The sequence below is a fragment of the Aspergillus tubingensis genome (assembly GCF_013340325.1).
Source record: "Aspergillus tubingensis WU-2223L DNA, scaffold_12, whole genome shotgun sequence".
Lineage (NCBI taxonomy): Eukaryota > Fungi > Ascomycota > Eurotiomycetes > Eurotiales > Aspergillaceae > Aspergillus > Aspergillus tubingensis.
In genome coordinates this window covers 375,114-388,405 of record NW_023336286.1, presented here as the reverse complement: position 1 = coordinate 388,405, position 13,292 = coordinate 375,114, and the positions used below count along the sequence as shown (strand labels likewise).

Below are 13,292 nucleotides of genomic sequence, written 5' to 3'. Positions count from 1 at the left end.
TGAAATTAGCCATTCCATAGAAAACAAACGATGAAATGAAGACCAGTCAAGTCAAACACATTTTCAGGTATCTCTGCTATAGTACACGTAAGAATGCATGCAATGAATATCGACCAAATTACTCGCTATCATCATCACTCCCGTACGCCACCAGAGGTCCAGCAGCCTTAGGCGCCTGCTGCGTCGTAACACTACCCCCAGCCAGGCCCTTCAGCGCCGCAACAGCAGAGCTGGAGAAGATCCCTCCGGCCTGTTCCTCCTGCGGAGCAACACCACCAGCAGCAGTCTCCGACGCACCCTCAATCATCAGCGGCTGCTCAGGGGCCTCCAGCTGGGCAATCGCATTTGCATCCTCCAACTCCTTCGCGCGGGAGAACCACACCTCATCCGGCGGCTCATACCCCTGCAACCCATAACTCCCCTCAATCTTCTTCCTCTTCTTAGCCTCCGGATCTCTGCCCTCCAACTCAGCCACAAACTCTGCCGGCAAGGCCCTCCTAACCGCCTCCGCAGCCTGCTCCTCCAACCGTCTCGCCTCCCTCTTCTGCGCCAACGGGTTCGGATCGACCGTAGCCCACCTCACATTCAAAATCTCATTATGATCCAAACTCTGATGCGCCATGGCCTCCTTCGCAAACTGCGCGTTCGCCTCATTCGTATACGTCACGAACGCAACACCCCGAGACGTAAGCACCCGAATCCGATCAATCTGTCCCCATTCCTGGAAATTCCTCGCCACCACCTCTTCAATCGAATCCGTCACATGGATCCGTCCCACATACAACGTGCGATTCTGTCTCATGAACGACCCTACACCGCCCATATCATCCCGGTAATCACTGAACTTGTCTCGTCCAAAGCAATCCACGTTCGGATTGAATATATCGTGCAGTGTTGGTAAACGGTGTAGGTACTCGCACTCTGCGCCGCGCGGGCATATCCCCCGCGCGAAGAATAGGCAGAAGTATGACCCCGGGACTTTATCGGCCCGTGTGTAGCCGCTGTCGCGCGCGATGTTGCATCGTGATGGTGCGGCTGTCTTGCTTAGGTAGGAGTTCTCGCGGTCGCCGCCGCTCCATTTGTTGTACCAGATGTTGAAGATCGTGCCGACTTGCGGTGGGGGCTCCGATTTGATTGTCGCTGGGTCGACTTGGGGGCGTGCTGGGCGGCGCTTGCGTCGGATTATCTTTTTGGTCTTCTTTGTAGGTTCAACGGCGCCGTCGGCGGTGGTTGTTAGGGCGGTGGTTTCTTCTGTCGTTTCGGTTTCTTGGTGTTGTTGTTGTTGCTGGGGTTGTTGTTGGTCTTCGACGACCTCCTCCGCAGGAGGGGTTACTGTTTCAGTTGGGGGTGTTGCTTCAGCCATGGCTGCTGTGATTTGTGGAGGGATTGGGGATGATGTGAGGTGAAGTTGATGGAAGAGATGGGATGTTGATGTTTGAAGTCGGCAAGTTCGAAGATTCCGCCGGAGGTGGCAATTACGTAAGCGGGGTGGGTGCTTGGCGCGGCGGACGATTTTGAGGACGATTTCCCCAGACCAGAGCTGCTCGTGTTCTTGCGCTGCGATCACGTCGATTTTCGGGGAGATATCTCGCTCGTTTGATAGATACTTGAGAGATTTTGCTTACTGCGGAATCTAGCTTCGGTTGTCTGGTTGTGTCGTTTGTTGTATCTGGAAAATCGAGTCCGCGGGGCTCTTAAACCGGCAAGATGGTGAACATTACGGAAAAGATCAAGGAGTATGTCGCCCATCTTGCAGGTCTGTTGGTGCTGTTTATTGGGTATGACTTGCTCACGCTTTGTTCTTGCTCTATAGGATCGAAGATGAGATGCGCAGGACGCAGAGTAAGTGTTTCGGTCGCATATAAGCTCTTGATAGCCCCGCCATGCTAACTTACGTGCAGAGAACAAGGCCACAGGTGCGATTTGATGTCCCGGTTGATGTCAGATTGTGTGTAAACTAATGTACTCTTGACTATAGAGTATCATCTTGGTCTACTGAAGGGGTAAGCAGAACTCATGCCCCTCATTTTTGAAAGTACCCCGCCATGCGGAACCAGCACTAACTGCTACTCAGAAAACTTGCCCGTCTACGAGCCCAGCTCCTGGAGCCCACGGGCGGCTCCGGTGGTGGTGGTGCCGGTTTCGATGTGAGCAAGAGTGGTGATGCTCGTGTAGCTCTCGTCGGTTTCCCCTCCGTCGGTAAATCTACCTTCCTGAGCAAGATCACCAAGACGAAGAGTGAGACGGCCGCGTATGCGTTCACTACGCTCACTGCTATCCCTGGTGTGCTTGAGTATGGAGGTGCGGAGATTCAGATTCTTGATCTGCCCGGTATCATTGAGGGTGCGTCTGAGGGTAAGGGACGTGGAAGACAGGTCATTTCGGCTGCTAAGGTTTGTTTACCACTCTTTCTGGAGGCTTTAATTCGTTCGGGGCTAATCTGGGTTAGACGAGTGACCTCGTTCTGATGGTGTTGGATGCTACGAAACGTGCGGAGCAACGAGCACTGCTGGAGGCGGAATTGGATGCTGTAGGCATCAGGTTGAACAAGGAGCCTCCGTGAGTATTTCAGGCTTTGTCCAAATAGGATTTGGGCTAATCGGCGTAGGAACATCTACCTCAAACAGAAAAAGGCCGGTGGCATGAAGATCACCTTCCAGACGCCGCCTAAGTACCTTGATGAGAAGATGATCTACAATGTTCTCCGCGATTACAAGATGCTCAACTGCGAAGTCTTGGTTCGTGATGAATATGGTATGTATTATGCTTTAATGTCTGAATGAGTCTCGTCGCTGACATCAATCTAGCCACGATTGACGACTTCATTGATGTGATTATGAAGGATCACCGTAAATACATCAGATGGTAAACCTTTATCCGTCTATCAGCATTTCACTCTTCTAATCTGAATATAGCCTCTACGTCTACAATAAGATTGACGGTGTCAGTCTGGACTTCCTTGATCAACTAGCCCGCGAACCACACACAGCCGTCATGAGTTGTGAACTGGACTTGGGTGTGGAAGATGTCGTGGATCGCATCTGGAAGGAACTCCGTCTTATCCGGGTCTACACGAAACGGTTCGTTCTAGCCACGATCAAGCGCCTATTGCTATGAATGGGACATTGCTAACGATGCTACAGGAAAGGTGAGGTGCCCGACTTCTCCGAGGCATTGATCTGCCGCAGCAACTCAACTATCGAGGATGTGTGCGACAACATTCACCGCACATTGAAGGAAACGTTCAAGTATGCGATGGTATGGGGAGCGAGTGCACGCCATATCCCACAGCGGGTGGGCTTGGGACATGTGGTGTCGGATGAGGATGTGGTGTCAATTGTTGCTAAATGAAGCGGAAGATAGTTCATGCATTCTACACTTTAGTTCAAGCAACGGTGACTGTTCTAAATATGCTCGGACGGAGTAGATACTAGACTTGGTGTATTCTCTGCAGATCTCGTTTTGAGTCGTATGAACCCACCGGAAATCCCGCGGAGAAGGATCTGGTGTGGTGAGGAATAATGGGATCATCGGATAATATGGGTCGGTGCAAGTCACGTCGCGCTTTGCATCATTCTTCAGTGTTCAGGATCCACCTGGCAGGGAATACAGGAAGATAATTTAAGGGTACACGCGTCAGGGTATTGACTACCGGCCTTGCCAAAGCTTAGCCTGCACACTATAGGATTTAACTTCCTTATTGGGCTGGAACCACCCGCTTTTCTCGGGCTTATCGCGTCCCCATCGGATAAAGCAACTTCCCCCATCTTTCTACTCCATCTCCAGCGCTCTCTTTCTCTGTCTGTTGCCCTCCTTTGCTATCATTCTTCACCACGTCAGTCCCTTTGCTGCTCTAATTTGCTTTCAAGGAGAATCGGCATGTCATACACCACCGCTGATTTTAACCAGCATCTTCATGGTAAGCAATTACGCTGCCGATCGACGTCCTCTTCATCCCGTTAATCCCGAGCTAACCGGTCCACAGATGACATTAACGGTGCCTGACGATCTATGCCGCGAGACAGTCACTAAGCATTTCACTTTCGAACCCAGGGGACGCGTACATCTTCTCCCTTGACCAATGGCTCGTCGTATCTTTCCCTCGTTCACGGATGTCCGTTGTGGGTCGATGATGCTTGTCCTCCTTAATCTGGATACAACGATTGCATGGCTTTGGCGGGATACCATGACGATAATAACAGTACTACAAAGCAGGCAACGGCTATTCTCGAATTCTTGAACGATATAAAACCACTCTACCGCCAGCTGGTATCCGCCCAGTATTTCACACCGGCAAGCACATTCTTTCCACGCATTGAAAGTCCCTCTTTTCAGTCACTCTCTCGCAATGCGCTCCAAGATGAGCCTTCTGGCCGGCACGGCCACACTCTCCCTTGCCCGGGCCACCAGCCTGGCGGACGTCTGCATATCCGCCTATGCTCGTTCCGTGGCCCCCAGCAGCCCCCTCATGGGCATCACCGTGGACACCACCTCCATCACCGCCAACCCGGTCTACAACTACAGCTCCGCCTCCACGGCCTTCTGGCCTGCCTCCACCTTCGACTTCTGTAACGTCACCCTGGCCTACACCCACGATGGGCTCGACGACCAAGTCCTGCTGCAGTTCTGGCTCCCTGCCCCAGCCGACTTCAAGAACCGCTGGCTCTCCACCGGTGGTTTCGGCTACGCCATTAACGGCGATGGCGCTGACCTGCCCGGCGGTGTCATGTACGGCGCTGCCTCCGGCCAGACGGACGGTGGTTTCGGTAGCTTCTCCACCGAATTTGACGCTGTCTTCCTGAAGGCCAACGGTACCATCGACCGCCAGGCCCTCTACATGTTCGGCTATCAAGCCCACTACGAACTCAGCGCCGTCGGCAAGGCCTTCACCAAGAACTTCTTCGACCTCGGCTCCTCCAAGCTCTACGCCTACTACCAAGGCTGCTCTGAAGGTGGCCGCGAGGGCTGGTCCCAAGTCCAGCGCTTCGGTGAGGAATGGGACGGCGCTGTCATCGGCGCCCCTGCCATCCGCTACGGCCAGCAGCAACCTAACCACCTCTACCCGGGTCTCGTCGAATACACCATGGGCTACTACCCCCCGCCCTGTGAACTCGAGAAGATCAACAATATGACCATCGCTGCCTGCGACGCCCTTGACGGCAAGAAGGACGGCGTCGTCGCCCGCACCGACCTCTGCAAGCTGCATTTCAATGTCAACTCCACCATCGGCGCCCCCTACTACTGCCCCGCCGAAACCACCACCACCGTGCTCAAGAAACGTCTCTCCACCAGCAACACCACCCCAGCCCAAAACGGCACTGTCACCAAAGAAGGCGCCGCCGTGGCCGCCAAGATCCTCGATGGCCTGAAGACCCTTGACGGCAAGCGTGCCTACATCTGGTACCAGCCCAGCGCGACCTTCGACGACGCCGAAACGCAATATAACTCCGACACCGACTCCTGGGAACTGGACATCACCTCCCTGGGCGGCGAATGGGTCGCCAAGTTCCTCGAACTCTACGACGTCGACAACCTCTCCACTCTCGACAACGTTACCTACGACGTCATGACGAAATGGATGACTCTGGGCTGGCAACGCTACGAAGACGTCCTGCAAACCACCTGGCCCGACCTGACCCCGTTCCACTCTAACGGCGGCAAGATCATCCACGTCCACGGCGAATCCGACCCCAGTATCCCCACCGGCTCCTCGGTCCACTACCACGAATCCGTCCGCAAAACGATGTACTCCTCCCTCTCCTTCAACGAGTCCTCCGACGCCCTGAACGATTGGAACCGTCTGTACCTTGTTCCTGGTGCTGCACACTGCTCGTACAGTACGGACCAGCCCAATGGCGGCTGGCCGCAGAGTACTCTGCCTACGTTGTTTGATTGGGTGGAGAACGGCCAGAAGCCGGATCGCTTGAATGCTACGGTCCAGGAGGGTGAGAATTATGGTCAGGTTCAGCAATTGTGTGCTTGGCCGTTGAGACCTTACTTTGTGAACAATGGGACAGAGTTGACCTGTGTCTTTGATGAGGAGTCGTACCAGACTTGGGTGTACGATTTCGATGCTTATGACCTGCCGCTGTACTAGGTGTCTGGGAAGCAGTTAGTTGGATGAACGGGCGGGTTTAGTGACGAATGTATATTGTGTACCATATATATCTAAATGAGATCTCTGCATTTGTAGTATAGTGTATATATCACGATAGTAGTATGTATGCACTCATAAATTAATAGTACTTGGATTTCACCGACGACAGTAGACTTGTTCCTCTCCGAACACCGCCGGTTTACTTAGTGAGAACGCTCAAACGGTCTGCTAGTATATACTTACTCTATGTGCTCGAGTCTGGCACCGAGGCCGCTCACCCCTAACCTAGTATGTTCGGCGACCTTTTCCAGGCTTTGACAACAGGAACATCACGTATATTGATCACATCTGTAAGCCTCTTCATCTCACATCTCAAAGTCCTCCAGCTCTATCCAGAGCCGGCTGGCCCCAACCTCTCATTCAATCCGAGCACAAAACCTGCTGTACTGTCGCTCTTTCATCCGGCCTGAAGGCCAACATCGACAGAAGCATCGCCTTGAACGCCCTCCTCTCAGTTTCTGCCACTGTTTCTAAGCCCGCCTGAGCTCGAGGCTCCTGTATACAGTACTCGAACCTCCGGTCCCAGGACATACGCACACCATCAGGACCCCTAGACTTTTTCTTCAAATTCAGCTTGCCCTCTTCGTCATTGAACCACTCCCATCTTCCGCTCCACTTCTCCCACCACTCAGAAGGTAAAACACCAAGGGTTTCTACTTGCTCAGCGGTCACACGGTCAGGAGTAGCGAAAAAGGCCTCGAATAAAGGCCGCTGGCTGAGAATCTCCCAGATGGTACAGGCGAGTGTCCAAACATCTGAGGGAAAGGAGAGAGGCTTGTTAGAGAATCTAGCCTCTGGTGGCTGAAGGAGGGGAAGAGTCTTTGAAGAGAACCTGGCTGTTTCGTGTGGGTTGAAAGATTCCCCGAAATCGCTGAGGAGGATCTTTTCTTCTCCGAGAATAATGTCATTGCTGGGAACGCCGTACCAGCTGGGAATGAACACGCGTGCGGGTATGTTATTTGCTAATGGCTTGCCGTCGAGACGAATGACGGCTTCGGAGTAGGGCTCGCCGTATTTCTCGTATAGCTCTGCAGTGGAGAGAGTATCGATCACTTCCCTAGGAAATTGAACTAGGATGTTGCCGAGATGCAGATCTTGAGAAGTTCAGTCAACCAATCCAGCTATACACATCTATAGACATAACATACCGCCATGTACAATATCCTGGCCATGAAGGAACGCGACCCCACGAATAAGCCGAGCAATGATTGACCGCGCAACATCCAGGTGAAAAAGCCCAAACGTCGATGCCTCTTTGGCATCAAACAAGCTCATACGTGCCGGCGGAGTAACAACACATCTATGCTTCCCATTGGGCCCGGCAATCCAATTCATCTAAGAGTCGTGGGGAGATCTCACTTCCTAGTCCAGGTGGTGAGTTTCCCAGAGAGGATAGAAGACTAGCCTCTGGTGTAGAGGTGCTAGCATCAGCGGTAATGGCTTTCACTGCCACGTATCTGGCCCGGTGTAGGTCCCGGGCTAGCCATATAGTCGAGTATCCTCCATACCCTAGTTTGTCAACCAGTCGATATCGGCCCTTGTTTAGGTCGTCTCCGATCTCTAGGGGGTGGTATCCTCCGGGGCAGTATCTGTGCGGGTCTTCGACGTCTTCAATTAGCCTGTACTGCGGCTTGCTAGGCCTTGCGGTTGATGTTCGAGAAGCGTTGGACGCGTCTGTATCCCGGTTCGTCTTATCTGACTTTAGGGGAGTGAAGGTGGACATCAACGAGATCTTGCGGACATAAGGCTGGTCTGAGACTAGACTCCATAGTTGCTTGTGGGATCGGACATTGATATGAAAGCAAGTACTACGTGTGAACATCTGCAGGCATGGGCACAGCGACTGTAACGACGTTTGGAAACCACTTGACTTTATTCCTATGCTCTTGGGTCAATCATGGATGACTAATGTCACGGGACCTCAAGTTGGACCTTCTCATCCTTCAGGTATGAGGGAATACGGCGGCTTAGAATCTACATTACTATGGAGTGGAAAAGTACGGGTGAACATATTATGTGTGAAGTGAAAATATATTCCTAAACCGAAATGTACCCAATCTAAACCGAATGAATCATGTACAACCAAAGATATTCCGACCTAAACCCAAACCCAAACTCCAGTTCCAAATGACATTCCTTTAAGCGGCAGCGGCGGCGGCAGCAGCAGCAGCGGCAGCCACGTTCTGCATGCCAATGGTAGGCTGAACGCCCACACGCTCCTTGGCCAAGAGGTCAACCAAGAGAGGGCTGGGGACGGTGTTCCGGTTGGGGTGGAACGCCAGCTGGTGGTTCTTGTACTTGACGACGCTGTCCAGGTAGATGTCGAAGAGGTAAGAGGAGTCCAGGGGACCGCCCTTGGCCTCGGGGTGGAACTGGGTGCTGAAGATGGGACGAGTCTTGTGGATCATACCCTCGTTGCTAGAATCGTTCAGGTTGACGAAGTAGGGCTTCCAGTCGGAAGGCAGGGTGGAAGCATCCACGGCATAACCGTGGTTCTGGCTGGTGATGTGGCAGCGGCCAGTAGTGGTGTCCAGAGCCGGGATGTTGTGGGCACGGTTACCATACTTGAGCTTGATGGTGCGAGCACCGTTGGCCAGAGCCAGGAGCTGGTGACCCAGACAGATACCGAAGATGGGCACCTGGGAAGTCTCCATCAGGCGACGGAGGTGGTAGACGGTGTCCTGGCAGTGAGTCGGGTCACCGGGGCCGTTGGAGATGAAGACACCATCGAAGTGGTGGGCGACCTTGTGGATGGGGTAGTCGAAGGGGAACACAGTGATACTGGCTCCACGGCTGACCAAGCTACGCAGAATGTTCTCCTTAACACCGCAGTCGATCACAGCGACGTGGCACTGGGGGTCAGCGGCGCTGACGTGGAAAGGAGCCTTAGTGCTGACCTGGCGGACCAAGTGGATCTGCTCAGGGTCGACGAAGGCCTCATCCTGGTCAGCGTCGTACTCCTCACCGACGGTGATACGAGCGAGGGAAGATCCCTGCTCACGGAGGTAGGTGACAATGGCACGGGTATCGACGCCGGAGATGGCGGGCACACCCTCACGGGCACACCATTCACCGAGACTCTCGACGGCGGTCCAGTGGCTGTACTGCTCAGCCACATCGGCCACGACGACACCAGCGGCCTGGAGGTTGGGGGACTCAAAGTACTTGAGCAGACCGTGCTGGTCCCTCTCGGCAGAGGGGACACCGTAGTTACCGATCAGAGGCTGGGTGAAGACCAGGATCTGACCACGGTAGGAGGGGTCGGTCAAGGACTCGGGGTATCCGACCAGAGAGGTGGTGAAGACGGCTTCACCGGAAATGTTGGAGCGGGCTCCAAAGGACTTTCCATGGAAGATGGGGCCATCTCGGATCGTGAAAGTGGCACGTTCAGTGGCGGGACGTCCCTGACGGACGGTAGCCATGAAGCGGGACTGGATAGAAGCATTCACGGAAGTGAAGGCAGGGGCCCTGGCGGGCATGGCCTTGAACACACGAGCGAACATTGTGATAGGATTTATTTGATGTTAAAGAAAAATACGGCGGGTTGTGTGAAGTGGATTCAGAAGTTTCCGGAAGCTTTCCAGAGGTGATCCGAGATGTAGTCCTACAGATAACATGTTAGTATTCTATCAATGCCTTTCAATTCGATGATGGGATAGCCCTGGCGAGTGACGATAGTGGCGGGGAGGGGAATGCGGAGTAGCCATGGGAACCCATAATACTGTGGTAGACAACGTACCTGAGAAGTGAAGACGGAAGGTGCCAAACGCATAAGCGCGACTGTGCTGTTACCAGTCACTGAGGATTGGTATACAAGATAGATTGGAGATGGGAGGGTGTCTAATTAGTTAGACATGGAAGTGCGTTGATGATTCTGGGGGGAGCAATCTGGGATACGGAGAAGAAAGGAAAGGGAGAGAAAGAGAGGGAGGGACCAAGAGATTAAAAAAGAAGGGAAAAAGTGTGCCGGCCCGGTCGGGTGGCACGTGCTTTCCTCACTCACCGACTTGGTTGTGCGTGTCCGGCCAATCGGAGGGCGGCCATTCGACAGTCCGCTATCGGGGAGGCCAACTTTGGCAGGGTTTTATTCATTCCCTTGACTCACTCTTCCGCCGATTCTCGCGCCCTTCACTTGATGGATCCATTTTTTCTTCAATAATGAACCCCAGTTCCTCTGAACAGTAAGGATTAGTGCAGCTCAACAACAGGAACAGCTGCCCAGCCATTCCATAGCTGCCCCAAACAGGGGGCGGGCTCTCCCTTCCCTTCCACTGAGAACTCGCCATGACTCACTATTGATGTAAGTCTCTCCACTTGGTGGGTTTCGTGGCTCTGATAACCCCAAGTATGGCAGATCTTGGTGACTAACTTTTACATAACTGATAGCTTCATTCTCTCTTTCCGGCATATTCTTGACTAATATAAATACTCTATCCCCGGACGCCAATTAAGAATGCTGGGGTTATTCCAGCTCATGGTATACAACCACTACTGCTGGATAGTAGATGGTGATGGTATATAAAATGCACGTTAGCGCCGAGTGTTACACCGCTAGTCAGCACAAGGAAGACGTTTAATACTCGACAACCAATTGAGTTGTCGCATTGCTCGCACACATCCTAGGCTAATGTGCATCTGTAACCAGAGGAGCCAACCAGCTGCGGACAGTCTGCTGAACTTGCCACAGATTTATCCAATGCAGCACCGGCTCATTTCTGCAACATACATGACCGTGATACCCGGCAGATTATGCGTTCGGAGACTTGATCAGACCAATACATAAAACTTCAGTAGAAACATACATTGCACTATATGTCATGCATCAGAACTAAGTATAAACATCAAACTAGTATATCTACCCGAGATAACACCATGCACCTCATCCTCATAATCCTCCTTCTCCCAGCCCTAACACTCACCCTTACCCTCCCCAACCGTAACATCAACACTAACAATGATCAAACCCTTCTCGCCCCCTCTCCTACAGACTCTCGACCCCTAGACGACCCCCACTGCAACGGCACCGGCCTCATCGACCCCAATGATCCTAACCAAGACCACCCCTGCACCGGCGATGGCCTAATCCCCCCATCGCCCGCAGACCCTCCTCGCGAGGGCTTCCACTTCGAGAATCCCTCGACAAACTGCACCTACGTCTCGCAACCCCACATCTGGGACTCGTTCAAAATCCTCGAAAAAGACATGACGAAGCTCTTCACGCTTATCCACAAGAATGTCAATTTCACCGTTGTAGGACACCATCCGATTGCGGGACACTATAACGATCTGCTGCACTTTTATGTGAATGCATTGCGAAGAGTGAGTGTGTTGTTCATGGACCATGCCGATAAGTTTGAGATTCATCCGGTCGCGATCATTGGGGGGTGTGAGAGTCAATGGTCGGTGCAGGAGGTAAACTTCAAGGGGGTAATGAATTCTGGTATTATTACCTTCCATTCTTTAGTATATTGTATATTTGAGGGATGAAGTGTACTGATGATGTGCAGGAGACCCATTTGATATCATCAATGTGTGGGTGACGAAGTGGTATCAGGATCAAATGGTCGAGATCCGGACGTATATTGATGCGCCGAAGATCATGGAGGCGTTGCATAAGAATGAGATCTGGTGGAATGGGACGTCGGAGAGGGAGCATATGCTGTATATGCCTGGACCGGCGGGGATGCCGGATTTGAAGGAGCTGGAGGGACTTATGGGGTATCCTGATGGGAGGAGGTACGAAGATTGACCTTTATGAGCTCACAGTTAAGGTATACCAAGAATTGAATGTAGCTGCATCATATAACATGGGAGTTGAGAGCAATGATTGGAGCTGATATACACTTCATACTACTACACAGTGCAGCATTGAACCATATCAGAGAAATCAAGCCATATAGCCAAGAAATCAATAACAAACATCAACAAGAGCAAAGTATGAACTGCATTTACAATCAATCTCTCCCCAGATAATCATCCAACTCTCCCTCAGTCCACCCCCACAACCTCCTCGCCAACTCCCCATCCCTCCCAAACGCCGACTTCCCCAGCACCCCAACAGGATCATAATACTCCCCACTACTCACCTCCCCCGAAACCGCCGCCCAAAGTTGATTCCTAACCCCAACCTCCAAACTCGCCGCGAGCCTCAACACCAACGCCACCTTGAACAAAAACTGAATATACCTAGGCGCACCCGTAGCCCCATCCCCGAGCGTCGTGCCCACCACCCCCGGATCAATCGAAGCAGCAGTCAACCACGGATATACTTCCGCTAACATTCTCACCCAAAGCACAACAGCCAGCTTACTCTGCCCATACCTCGCAAACGGTCCCATAGTCTCCCCATTCATCTTGAACGTCTCGAACTGCAGTCCCCCAGCCGGCGCATACCGCTGTCCGTGCGACGCCACAGCCACAATCCTCACACGACCACCTACACCAGCGTCATCCCGCTTCGCTGTCCTCTTCATTACGGGCAATAACAGCCTCGTGAGCAGCGCATGACCCATGAAGTTCGTCCCGAACTGCACTTCGTATCGCCCGTCCCACGTCATTCCCGGTGGTGCGGCCATGACGCCGGCGTTGAGCATGAGGATGTCGAGTCGGGTGGCGGTAGAGAGGAATACCGATGCGGCTTGCTTGACGGAGTAGAAGGAGGAGAGGTCGAGTTCAAGGAGGTGGATGCGGGCTGTGGGGACTTGTTGTTTGATTGAGTCCGCTGCGGATTGTGCTTTGGTGAGGTTGCGCGCGGCGAGCCAGATTTGGGATGGGTTGTGCCGGGAGAATTCGAGCACGGAGGCCTTGCCCAGACCGCTGTTGGCGCCGGTTATGAGGATCGTTTTGCCGGTTAGGTCGGGGATGTCTTTGGTGGGGTGGAAGGGCATGTTGTGTTGTTGCGCTGTTGTTGATGGATGCGGGATGTGGAAAGTGAGACCGTTCTATAGACCGCAAGGTGCTATCGGCGTGGATTGGCGGTTCCGCTGGCACAGAGTGTGAAGGTGTGAAGAGGCTCGAAGCTGATGGAGAAGATGAGAAGGTGATTGTGATTGGAGTTGAAGTATAGCCATGACTAGCTACTCTATTTATATGGGAGGGATGTTGGATATATCTGAATCGGAGTGGGAGCTATGAC

General features: G+C 52.8%; 8 protein-coding genes across 8 annotated transcripts; 3 read left to right on the top strand and 5 right to left on the bottom strand.

Moving 5' to 3' along the window:
* Positions 1 to 118: 118 nt before the first annotated feature.
* Positions 119 to 1,363, bottom strand: cwc2 (active spliceosome conformation promoter CWC2; the record flags this gene model as incomplete). Its single annotated transcript, XM_035505295.1, has 1 exon — positions 119 to 1,363. One exon carries the CDS (start codon positions 1,361 to 1,363, stop codon positions 119 to 121), a length of 1,245 nt encoding a protein of 414 aa, XP_035361188.1.
* A 344-nt stretch (positions 1,364 to 1,707) lies between these two features.
* Positions 1,708 to 3,351, top strand: AtWU_10189 (putative GTP binding protein (Gtp1); the record flags this gene model as incomplete). The annotated part of the gene is made up of 10 exons (XM_035505294.1): positions 1,708 to 1,736; positions 1,814 to 1,842; positions 1,902 to 1,916; positions 1,979 to 2,003; positions 2,075 to 2,393; positions 2,450 to 2,559; positions 2,609 to 2,754; positions 2,808 to 2,865; positions 2,916 to 3,080; positions 3,144 to 3,351. 10 exons carry the CDS (start codon positions 1,708 to 1,710, stop codon positions 3,349 to 3,351), a joined length of 1,104 nt encoding a protein of 367 aa, XP_035361187.1.
* Positions 3,352 to 4,348: 997 nt separating this feature from the next.
* On the top strand, positions 4,349 to 6,097 carry AtWU_10188 (tannase; the record flags this gene model as incomplete). The annotated part of the gene is made up of 1 exon (XM_035505293.1): positions 4,349 to 6,097. One exon carries the CDS (start codon positions 4,349 to 4,351, stop codon positions 6,095 to 6,097), a length of 1,749 nt encoding a protein of 582 aa, XP_035361186.1.
* Positions 6,098 to 6,517: 420 nt separating this feature from the next.
* On the bottom strand, positions 6,518 to 7,432 carry AtWU_10187 (kinase-like protein; the record flags this gene model as incomplete). Its single annotated transcript, XM_035505292.1, has 2 exons — positions 6,518 to 7,251; positions 7,306 to 7,432. 2 exons carry the CDS (start codon positions 7,430 to 7,432, stop codon positions 6,518 to 6,520), a joined length of 861 nt encoding a protein of 286 aa, XP_035361185.1.
* A 25-nt stretch (positions 7,433 to 7,457) lies between these two features.
* Positions 7,458 to 7,979, bottom strand: AtWU_10186 (kinase-like protein; the record flags this gene model as incomplete). Its single annotated transcript, XM_035505291.1, has 1 exon — positions 7,458 to 7,979. One exon carries the CDS (start codon positions 7,977 to 7,979, stop codon positions 7,458 to 7,460), a length of 522 nt encoding a protein of 173 aa, XP_035361184.1.
* Positions 7,980 to 8,295: 316 nt separating this feature from the next.
* On the bottom strand, positions 8,296 to 9,660 carry cpa1 (carbamoyl-phosphate synthase (glutamine-hydrolyzing) CPA1; the record flags this gene model as incomplete). Its single annotated transcript, XM_035505290.1, has 1 exon — positions 8,296 to 9,660. One exon carries the CDS (start codon positions 9,658 to 9,660, stop codon positions 8,296 to 8,298), a length of 1,365 nt encoding a protein of 454 aa, XP_035361183.1.
* Positions 9,661 to 11,029: 1,369 nt separating this feature from the next.
* On the top strand, positions 11,030 to 11,906 carry AtWU_10184 (uncharacterized protein; the record flags this gene model as incomplete). Its single annotated transcript, XM_035505289.1, has 2 exons — positions 11,030 to 11,597; positions 11,665 to 11,906. 2 exons carry the CDS (start codon positions 11,030 to 11,032, stop codon positions 11,904 to 11,906), a joined length of 810 nt encoding a protein of 269 aa, XP_035361182.1.
* Positions 11,907 to 12,111: 205 nt separating this feature from the next.
* On the bottom strand, positions 12,112 to 13,044 carry AtWU_10183 (short-chain dehydrogenase/reductase; the record flags this gene model as incomplete). Its single annotated transcript, XM_035505288.1, has 1 exon — positions 12,112 to 13,044. The coding sequence occupies one exon, from the start codon at positions 13,042 to 13,044 to the stop codon at positions 12,112 to 12,114; it is 933 nt and encodes a 310-aa protein (XP_035361181.1).
* Between the last annotated feature and the right edge of the window lie 248 nt (positions 13,045 to 13,292).